The sequence below is a fragment of the Merops nubicus genome, unplaced genomic scaffold (genome assembly GCF_000691845.1).
Source record: "Merops nubicus isolate BGI_N331 unplaced genomic scaffold, ASM69184v1 scaffold4036, whole genome shotgun sequence".
Classification (NCBI taxonomy): Eukaryota; Metazoa; Chordata; class Aves; order Coraciiformes; family Meropidae; genus Merops; species Merops nubicus.
The window spans coordinates 10,083-21,515 of NW_008616794.1; the positions used below are offsets into that span (position 1 = coordinate 10,083).

Genomic DNA, 11,433 nt, shown 5'->3' on the forward strand with positions numbered 1-11,433 from the left:
CATTTAAAAGGGTAAAGTGTGGGGTTTTGGTTTTTTTCTCTTATTTCCCCTCAAGACACTGCAAACTGCAGCTTCATTCTATCAATAAACTTAAAGGTCTATATATCTTCTGCTGGTTTTCCCCCGTGTACAAGCTATTCCTAAGTGTAACTGGCTAAAAGCTACCTTACTCTTTATAAATACTTGTTGTCCACACATTCAGCCTTTGTAGAAACTGTCTCCTTTTTATCCCTAAGTATTGAGAGCCAGCCCCTTGGCTGTGTCTCCTGAAGGACAACCACAGTGCCTCTTGCCCAATACAAGCTGAAGCTGGTGTTTGAAGGGATCTCATGTTAGGTGAAGACACTTGTATTTTGTTGAGTGTTCTCATGTTTTGTTTTAATGAAATATTAACTGTGGGTGTTTCTTACAGTTATATCTATGTAGGTATTAATCTACTCAAACATGGCATAATTGTTACTGAATTTTTCTGTGGGTGTGTAAACCTGCTCACTAAGTGGATTATGGAAAGAAGAGTTATCTATGCCTTTCATTTTGGCTTATCATCGTATGTGATTCTTAAACATCATTACTGCAAATGTATCAATAAATAGATTTCCTGAAATGACATTGGGAAGGAAGTATGAAGAAGCTTTTAAAATGATCTTTCCCCTCTAAGAAAAATAATGGGCAAATTACTCTGGTCTTCTACAGTATCACTTTTGAGAACAGTACTGGGAACTGGGGAGTGGAATTTTGTTGGGAGCTGGCTGAAGAAGTGCTTTAGGAGTTCACTGTTTTTCCCATTAGTGAGGGTAGAGGAATATTACTTGCTTGTTTTTTCAGGCATTTTAATTTGCCGCCATTTATCAGCAAACTCTCCTTATTTTAAATTAGAGAGACTGAAGTGACTGGATAAGATTTTCCTATAGAATATGTTTTTTATCCAGCAGAAAGATATTGTTATGAAACACTAACTTTTTGGGAAATACACAGGGTTCCCACATCTTAAAGCTTTTCTTCAAAATATATTTCTTTTACCAGTAGAAATAGTGTTTCAAAATATGATTTGCTACAGTGTACAATTAGCTTTTTCTTATAATTATGAATATTCAGTGTGTGTATAGTTTCTGAATTCAGTTATGTTCTTCTCAGTCTGCTCTGATAACACAAATATTTCAACTTGGTTTAGATCACATAGTTATTAATTTTGCAACAGTTGGTGTGGTACATAACCTGAGTAAGAGACAACTATCTGATTAAAAAGTACGCACCCAGTTTTAGGGTAAGCTTGTTGAAGCTTAGTAGGTGCTACAGTCTCTCCTTCTTAGGTGGCTTACTGTTAGGTAAAAGATCCAAAATCACTTTTTGTATAGTGACATACAGCAGCAGTATATGAAAGATGGTTAGAAAGCCTTTGGATTAGATGCCATTCAGAAGTTCTAAAGTAGTAACTGAGAATTACTTGAAGATTCATGATTATTGCCTGACACTTAATCATTTTCTACTTCAAAATATGTTACTCTATCGTAGTTTGAAAGGGTTTTTCAAGTAAAAGAACACTGTAAAAGCCACAGTTACTAAAATATGTATCTTGTGTCTCTTTGCTCAAAAGGCCACTGAAGATCACAATTTTTTTCTGAGTTGCTAAAAACCAGCAGCTCCAATATGAGCATTTGATGTCAGGTATTCTGAAGTACCTATGGAGTCAAATATTATCATAAGTTTATTCATAAGTTCTCTGACCCCTGATTTCTAGTTCAAGTGGGTGTTCAGTACTTTCTTACTTTGTGACAAAGCACTTCCAAAATGGCTGAAATGCTTTAAGTCTTTAGTTAATAATGCTGGAGTGTTTTAAATTCCCTTTCATAAAACTATTTGTATAAGTAAAACATGGGGATTTTGTGTGTCTTTGTTAGCACTGTGATTTATTCAGCCTTATTTAATGAAACTTCAAGCTCTTTTATTCTCCTTAAATTTTGGGAAGTAGGGTTCTTGCAACGGTTTTTACACTGTGAATACTCTGCTGTGCTTCTAAAAACATAGGTGTATGAGCATACCCATTTAATATTATTCTTTTTTTTTTTTTCTTTTACAGTTTCTCAAACAGTTAGGTATACATCCAGACTGGCAATTTGTAGATGTTTATGGTATGGAGCCAGAACTGCTTAGCATGGTGCCAAGACCTGTCTGTGCAGTACTACTTCTGTTTCCAATAACAGAAAAGGTAAATGTTTATTTAGTAATCAGCTAATCCCTTTTGTTGTAAATGAAATGGAAATGAACAGTTTAAATCTTGTACTTTAGTGTCGTAACAGAATCAAGATGAGACCCGAACCTTATTCAGGAGAATTCTTAATTAAAAACAATAACAACTAAATGATCCCTTCAGAACCTTCTTTTGGTAACCTTATGTCAAGGGCTAGGGCTGAGGTGGCCACTAGACAAATAACAGACTCTCTCTATTAACCCCTTTCCCTTCCCCGAGGGGAAGAGAAAAGGAATAAGGGAGAGAGACTTGGGGATTGGAGAAGAAAACTAAAAATAGCTTTAATGAAAATAATAACAATAAATGAAATATATACAAATATATACAAAATCAATACTGAATGCAACCCCCATGTTGGGGATTGTCACCACTGATGCTGTGGAGCAGGCACTGGGGGAGTCCCAGTCTCGATGATGCAGCAGAGAACCAGATTCAGGAGCTGGATTGAGGAGCACACAGATCAGGATCGAAGGCAGAATGGATGGAGTCCTCCCCTGGGGCTGACCATTGAAGAAGAGAGCTTGACCTTCATGATCCCTCAGGTTTATTCTGAATATGACATGTAAGGGATGGAATACCTTGCTGGTCAGTGTAGGATCACCTGTCCTGGCCCCTCCTCCCTGCAGGTGGATTTACTTTCTGCCCCCCTCTGTGTGGTGCAGAGGATTCAGCAGTGACCTTGGTCTGCACACCAGTCCTTGGTGGTAACTCTGAACATGGAGCGTTATCACTGCTAGAAGCAGGCACTGTCTGCAGGAATGTGCTGCTGGCTTCAGACAGAGCAGCTAGTTAGAAGAGACTTAGCTGAAAAGTAAAATCACTGAACAGAATTGGTGCTGTTCCACCCCAAACCAGGATACCTTACGTGTATTTTTCCGGTTTCTTTCCAAGTTGGAGTGGGAAAAGCTAATACAGAAGCGCAGACAAATAGACCTCACGTTTTTCTATTACAGACAACTTAAGGCCCTTTTAAAATTTAAATATGCACTGTGAATGTCTTGGTTCTGCTACTTTTAGCAGAAAAGCTACAATAGCATAAGCAAAATAAGAGGTAGGGTATAACACTATACCAAACGCAGCTACTTTTTGAGTTTCCATACTGTTGCACTGACAAAACTTCAGTCCACTTTCAGTTCAATCATCACTACCAACAAGGCTTTTACTTCTTAGACAAATGTGGCATATTTCTAGGATAAAAGAGAATTCCCTCCTCTTCCTCTGTTTAGACTTTGAAATACATGATTTTGTTGACTCTTCAAGTCCATGTGTTTTTTGTCATCATATGCTTCTACTTAGAGAAGATACCCATCTTGCATCTCTCCCTTGAGTTTTATGTGGGATGAAATGTGTGATTCATATTCACAGAATGGTAGGAGTTGGAAGGGATCTGTGATATCATCTAGTCCAACTCCCCTGCTAAATGAGGTTCCCCTAGAGCAAGTTGCACAGGAATGTGTCCAGGCAGGTTTTGAATCTCTCCAGAGAAGGAGATTCTACAGCCTCTGTGGGCAGCCCGTACCTGTGCTCCTACATCATCCTCATTATTAAGAAATTTTTTCCTCATATTGATCCTTCAATTTGTAAAAAACTCTTAAGTGATTCTAGTAAGGCCAGCCAAAAAGTTCAAGATGACTCAGCCCCAACTTCTTCCTTTTAATGTCCCTCAAAAACAGCTTGTGGTTTATAAGGACAAGCAGTTAGCTATTAAAACTTCTATAACGAAGATGAGGGGAACTGTGACTAGATCAGTCCTCTTACTCATTAGGCCCTGTAAACCTTTGCATTCACAATTCTCCAAAGCAGCTATGCAGACAGTCCTTTCAGGGCTGATTTCAGCCACCTTGACAGGTCTGAATTGAAGCAAACTCCTAACTGTCCTCACCTTTCTTAAGGAAATTTCCTTTCTTTGCCTTTGAGGCGTTGTTTTTTCTGTGCTGTGGCTTCTGTCTGGCTCCTTCTCCTACAGGTCTGAGCTCCTTCTGTGATTGTTGCTTTTCTTTTGCCTCCTTGCCTTTGCAAATTTCCTTTCTTGGGTCATGCTATGAGAGCATCATCCTATGGGAAGGAACAACCTTCCCCTTTTTCCGGAAGGTGTATCTGATTTCACCCTGGAGAAGCATATGACAAACAGAAACAGAGAAACAGCAGATGCTCTGTTGCATCAATCAGTCAAATCTGACCACCAGCCAAATATTTGGGATTTTCTCCAGCATGTTAATCCTTCAGAAACATAAGGAACACAAGTGTTTCTGTCAACTGTGGAGCCTCTGTGTATGAAAGCTGTGTCTTTCATGTGAAGTCTCAGAGTTCTGAAGCTTTTCCTAGTCAGTGGGTACTCCTCAAGGCTCTTGAGCATTATTTTGTATTTGTGGAGTACTTTTCCCCCTCCTCAGTCTCCCTTTCAGTATGACTTGCTATATTGTGCATTTCTTAATTTATTTTTTATTTGTGTTTCTTGGCTGTGGTTATATTCATGAAATCATCTCTTAATTTTGCTGCTTTTATAGGCACTTTTCTACTACATTCTTTGTTCTTCTGTCTAGAATTTCGTTTCTTTCATGTTTTCTATATAACAATTTGCTTGAGCTCACTTTTAGGGCAAGACACTCTTGTTAGCATACAGATAATCTTAGGGTTATTGTCCAGTTTAAAGGTCACTGACTTTCTTAGACTGCATTGTAGATTTGAGACAAAGTGAATACTGTGAGCATTGGGCATTTTGGGCATGGTCCAATGAAGAGATATCATGGGATAGCTTGGGTTAGGAGGGACCTCTTGAGGTGATCTGGTCTAACTCTTGCTCAAAACTGTATTTTCAGTGTACTCAACAGTTAAATATTGAATTTTGCCATGCAGTTTGTTTTGATTGGCGGGGGGAGTGAATGGCAGAGCTATATTTACCTTCTCTAATATGAGATTATGTTCCATGAAATCTTTTTCCTCCATTAAGGCTATTTTTCTTAATTAAGTGGTGTTAAATTAAAAGGCTTTGTTAGTGCTCTTGCTATTACTCAAAGCATTCAGAACAGTCAGACAAGCTGTAAGTGTGGAATCGTGATGGTGGAAAAATTTCTTGTTTCTATTTGCCATAGATGGTAGAGTCTGAAAGAAATTTCTTATGGGTCTTCAGGAAGAATTCCATGATAACAATCTGCATTCAAGCTTTATTTTTCCCATACTTGTATAAAAAGCCCATATACTTTAATTTTTTTTTTTTGAGGTAAGGGAGGAAGAAAGAACAGTGTTGCTTGGCACATTTTGCTGTTTTCTTTCGTTCTTTTTCTGTTTGAGGTGAAAAACTTAAATCCAAAATCCAACCAAACAAAATGCCAAAAAATGACTCCTCACAAAAGAACCAACAAACCACAACCAGCAAAAAACCTCTCACAAAACCAACATACTGTTTCACAGATTATAGTCAATTATGATCTGTACAAAACAAGTACTTTAGATTGTTCAATCAAAATCTTTCACTACAGAAAATAAACATTCCTTTTATGAATTTGGCTTAGAAGGGTCTGTTTTGAGGCTGTGAGCGTTATATAAATCTTACTTCATATTCATGGAAAAAAATGCAATGTAAAAATGGAAGTTGTAAGACTGTTTCATGCTGATTAAATGCCTGAATTATGATGGTTTGCTTGATAGTGCTTTGAGACCTCCATCCTTAAATGCTTTTTGATGGATTGAAGAGAGACGGTGACAGGTGCTCAGATCAAGGAAATATTTTGAATGTTTTTGAAATTATGTTAGATAGCCCATATTTCAGAGTGATGTCTCAAATGTGACTGGTTTCTGGCTGGGGACAAGGCCTTGGTGTAAGGAACAGTATAGAGCTGTTCAGTGGAGTAACCTTACATATACTTGTTGGGCCACGTGTTAAGCACTTCAAATTACAGGTTGAGGGTTTGGTTTTATTGCTTTTTAAAAATTATTTTTGCTTGAAATATTCACAGACAGTATTTATTTGTACTGTTTGTGAAATGTCTGTAACTTTTCTTCTAGTATGAAACCTTCAGAACAGAAGAAGAAGAGAGAATAAAAGCTAAGGGGCAAGATGTCAAATCATCAGTGTATTTCATGAAGCAGACCATTAACAATGCTTGTGGAACAATTGGGCTAATTCATGCTATTGCAAACAACAGAGAGAAAATGAACTTTGGTAAGTTTTTTTTTTGTTTAGTGGGTGAGTTTTTTTGTTGGCTTTTCTCTTCTTGTATCTTAACTATGGGGAGGCATGGAGGGAAGGGCACATTTTCTACTGTTTTCTCTGAATATAACTGTTCACAGAGGACAATCTCTGCTCAAAGAACCTGTCTACCTGTAATTATAAAAACAGTATTTCATACTAATCTATAAATGAAAGCTCTCAAAACATTGCAAACTGCAACAGGTAGCAATTCCTCTTGCAGTCAGCCTTCAGTGTCTTAAAGATTTGATGTAATTGTATCTTTACATCCTTCACTGCATAAAAGCTTTCTGTAAACTTTGAATCAAGTTGGAATTAGTGTCATTAATTATGTCTTTTTAATTTTTTTTTTAAGAAACTAATTCTTCACTGAAAAAGTTCCTAGAAGATTCACTATCGATGACTCCTGAGGAGAGGGCCAAATATCTAGAAACTTATGAAGTTAGTACCATGTTTTTTTATTTTAAATGGTATATGAATTACTTGCATAAGCAAGTACTGTCCTTTGGATTTGATCCAGGGCAGCACTTAAACAATTCGATTTTGCATATGAGCTTGTGATCAGACAGTTGCAACAAAGAAAACCCTGCTTTGGTAGTTTGAAGTATTCCTGCCTGCCCATAGCTCAGCCAGCAGAATGGATTTTGTCAACTTTCCTCATCCATATTAATTCACTGGCTTAGGTTAAAATGGCTTTGAAATTGATGAGAAAGGTATGCGTAATCTTTTTGCTGAGTTCAGGATACAGTTTAATGGTCAGTTTTAAGCTGATCTGGGGCTATCTGGTGCACTGTCAGCGAGTTTGCTGATGATACAAACCTGGGAGGAGTGACTGGCACACCAGAAAGCTGTGCTGCCATCCAGTGAGACCTAAACAGGCTGGAGAGCTGGCCAGGGAGAAATCTAATGAAATAGAACGAAGAAAAGTGTAGAGTCCTGCATCTGGGAGAGAACAACCCCATGTACCAGTACAGGCTGGGACTGACCTGTTAAAGAGTAGCACAGGGGAAAGGGACCTGGAGTCCTGGTGGACAGCAGGGTGACCATGGCCTTGCAATGTGCCATCATGGCCGAGAAGGCCAGTGGCATCCTGGGGTGTATTAGAAGGGGTGTGGTTGGTAGGTTGACAGAGGTTCTTTTTCCCCTCCACTCTGCCCTGGTAAGACTGCATCTGGAATATTGTGTTCAGTTCTGGGCCCCTCAGTTCAAGAAGGACAGGGAACTGCTCAGAAGAGTCCAGTGCAGAGCCACCAAGATGATTAAGGGAGTGGAGCATGAGAGGCTGCGGGAGCTGGGTCTCTTTGACTTAGAGAAGAGGAGACTGACGGGTGAGCTTATTGAATGCTTATAAATATGTAAAGGGCGAGTGTCAGGAGGTTAGAGCCAGGCTTTTCTCTGTGATGTTCAGTGATAGGACAAGGGGCAACGGGTGCAAGCAGGAACATAAAAGGATCCGCAGAAACATAAGGAAAAGCTTTTTTCCTGTGAGGGTGACAGAGCACTGGAACAGGCTGCCCAGAGAGGTTGTGGAGTCTCCTTCTGGAGACGTTTAAAACCCGCCTGGGTGCGTTCCCATGTGACCTGCTCTAGGGGGGTCCTACTCTGTCAGGGGGGTTAGACTAGGTGATCTTTTGAGGTCCCTTCCAACCGTTAACACTCTGTGAATCTGTATCAGTGAAAGGATGGTCCTTTTGCTGCTTAATTTCACTTTATTGTGAAGCCCTTGGGAATAACATGACCGAGCGAGATAGTAACAAACAGAAACAGTAGAGGTTCTGTAATGTTTTTTGTAGAAATACTGGACACAATCTGTCTGCTCAGTGCTTCTATCTAAAGTATTTTGACTGCTCAAGAAGCAATATATAACAAAACCATTTGCCTGTAGTGTTTTCTGTGTGTAAAAGCGCTGTTACAAACTACTAGATACTTGATTTTAATTGACTGTGATGAACCTGAAATACTGATCTTTGAGGTCCTTTTAAGGGGAGATTGTTTACAAATTTTGTATTTATTTATTACAATCACTGAACAAAAATAGTTACATCTATGGCATTTGATGAAATGAAGAATATGCAGCAATTCTTAAAACAGTCTCTCATTTAAAGTCTGATAACAATATGTTTTAATTTCAGGCTATTCGTGTCACTCATGAATCCAGTGCCCATGAAGGTCAGACTGAGGTACTCACTTTTTAAAAAATCTTTATTATGGCCTACTTCACATTTACTATAACTTGGATGAAACCATATAAGATTTACAGTGAAATGGATTGGTTTGCAATATTGTGTCATTAGTAAAAAATCAGTGCACAAATTCAAGCAGTGTTGTTGGGGGAACCAAACTCGAAACTTACTGGGGTTTTTTGTTTGGTTGGTTTTAAGCTTTTATATAACATGGACATTCTTTTCAATCTTTAAACAGCCAGCAGGAGTTTTTTTTAAATTAAAACGGAGGTTTGTTTGTTGTTGCAAATTTGTAGGTGGGACTGTAAGATCCATAGTAATCATATAAGTGGAACATATTTTTTGCAAGCCTCTGAAAAGTTTTATTTCAGATAAATAAATAATACAGTACTTGATTTGCCTTTGTGTATGTGCTGTTTGTGTACAAATACTAGTTCAGATAAATTCTCACTGATATATATATTTATAAGCTTTTATCTCCCAACAGATTGGATGATAAAAAATAAAACTCAATACCATGCCACCTCCCACTCCAACAAAACCCCTTAAATTAAATATAAACTCAACATTAAACATTTTTTTGCTTCAGTCATACTAAGGCAGTTTTTCATCCTTCTGTTTGAGATTTCAGTATCTGTTCCACAAAAAGAAAGTTGATCAGATTGTTGCCAGCACTGCCTTGCTTGGCAAAGGGAGGAACCCTCTTTTCTTTGTCTGTGACTCCAGTGGCTCATCCACTTTGTTTCTTTGAAATACAGTAGGTCAGGTTTTCATTCTTCTTAGGGATTGTGGAGTGTCTAGTTCTAAACAATGCTGGGGAAAGCAGAGCCATCCTTTCTGCTCCCCCTTGCCCCACCATCTGGAAGTGAAAATTAAGAGAACTGTTTCAGCTATTCCTTATCTCTTTCTTTAAACTAATCAAGGTTCTGTATTTCAAGAACCTTGAAACATCAGAACAAATTAATATTTCTCTTCTATGTGAGAAACTAAAAAAAAATTGGTCTGTCTTGTTCACAAATGAGTATTTTTCTTGATATTCTTGGCAAGTTCAGAGAGAAGCTACTGAGATGATACCCACAAGTTGCTGAAGACTGAATCTTTTCCTAAGATGCTTGTGAAAGAGAAAAACTTGGTTATTTTGATGTACTGTGTCGTTCATCCAGGCAGTGGTTTGTCTGTGCTTTCTTCTGGCACAAATTACCAAATGATTGGGAAAGAAAATGTAAGGGCCATGTAGTTCCTGAGGGTCTTCATAAAGATTCAGGAAGCTTCTAAGTGATGATGGAATCTCCTAATAAGGGACAGCTGACTTCTTGAACTTCCACAAATTAATTCATTTCCTGATCAAGATAACCACAATACAAGAGATTAAAAGCAGTGTAGAAAGAGGAAGACTTCTTTTCATAATAAAAATTTACAAGATTGTCTTAGCAACCATGTCTAAACACAAATATTGAATAGGTAGTTTCCTTGCCAGACATTTATTATTGCATTTTGCGGAACTGAATCTGGAAGTAGTTCAATATGGATATTCCTTAGACTGGTAAAAGTCACTTTTTCCTGTCCTTCTGTTTCCAGAGTTGAAATAGTTCAATGGCTGAAGACATGTCCTAGGCCCATTTTTCAAAGTAGTTCTGAGCCATCGACCAAGGAGAGATAAAATAAGTTATTTTACGGGAACATCTAATTGCCTGAAGATCCTTCAGTGTACTACCGTAGTGTAGTAACCTTGGCAGCAAGGCCTCCCTTTCCAGCTGTACAGGAGCAATTCCTTTATGTTACAGTTCTTTTTAAGCAAAACAAAATCTGAAATGTGAATATGTTGAGAAGTGTAAGTGAAGGTTGAAGTGAGTTGAATGGAAAAAGTCTAGATTAATAGTACATTCAAAATGTTGCTGTATACCTCTTCATGTAGTGGTGGAGGGACTGGTGAACAGCATGCCCTTGAAGATGCTGAAGTTAGCATATGCAGGTCATACAAAGATGTTGACTTGTCCTGCAGGCTAAGGTGATAATTCTTACAAACAAACAAGAGAGAACAGAATCCCCTTCCTCCTGCACATCCATTATTGTTACAGTTACTTGCCTGAGAACTTAAAATTCCTTCCTGCAACTCTGTTGGGTCTTTTTTCTTACCCCACCTCAAACAGCATGGGCATTTTGCATAGAAATCTTTGCTTTTAATAAATTGGCTTAGGTAGTTGCTGAATGATACTAAGAGGTGTAGCTTTGAAAGCAAAAAGTCCTTTCCAGGCCTCCTGAAGAATTAAAGGTCAGGAGAAGGCACAGGCTTGCCCTTCTAGGATGCGTGCTTCCAAGGCCAGTCTGCTCTGTGGGTGGTTCTGTCCCTTAGGTAGGTATTGCATACTACTGTCCACTCCAGTTGTTCTGAAAATGTTGCTTAAGCTCAAAGGTGTTAGACAGAATAACTGCCAAAAATGGGATATATGGCAATTTGCCTTGTTGACTTGGTTAAGAAACAATGTGACTGCTCTCCAGATGGGAGATGAATGGGATTCTCCAGAACCTCCAGATTCTTTCTCTCCCCCATGAAAAAAACACCACCACACTGTAGAACAGTATTAGTGGGATAAAACTAAAATTTTCTGGAATATTCAGATGTGGAAGGTTTAAAAAATAGCAAGGGGTACAAACAGGATCTATTCTGCTTTTTTTTTCTCTGAGCTTAGGTTTCTAACATCTCTGAGAAGGCTTTAATGCTTATAAGTAACACCTTCATTTGTTGATTGCTCCTTGATGGTCTTGCTAAGCCATCTCTTTGGCTACCTGATTTTTACAGTATGCAAGTGAAT

General features: G+C 38.4%; 1 protein-coding gene across 1 annotated transcript in view; it reads left to right on the plus strand.

Annotated features, from left to right (window-relative positions):
- Positions 1–8,640, plus strand: part of UCHL3 (ubiquitin carboxyl-terminal esterase L3 (ubiquitin thiolesterase)) — an 18,656-nt gene extending 10,016 nt beyond the window's left edge. The window contains exons 2-5 of the mRNA XM_008942925.1: positions 2,078–2,206; positions 6,254–6,410; positions 6,793–6,878; positions 8,570–8,640. Coding sequence (XP_008941173.1) covers positions 2,132–2,206; positions 6,254–6,410; positions 6,793–6,878; positions 8,570–8,632 — 381 coding nt within the window. The 5' untranslated portion in view covers positions 2,078–2,131 and the 3' untranslated portion in view covers positions 8,633–8,640. The remainder of the gene's footprint in view (positions 1–2,077; positions 2,207–6,253; positions 6,411–6,792; positions 6,879–8,569) is intronic.
- Positions 8,641–11,433: the final 2,793 nt, after the last annotated feature.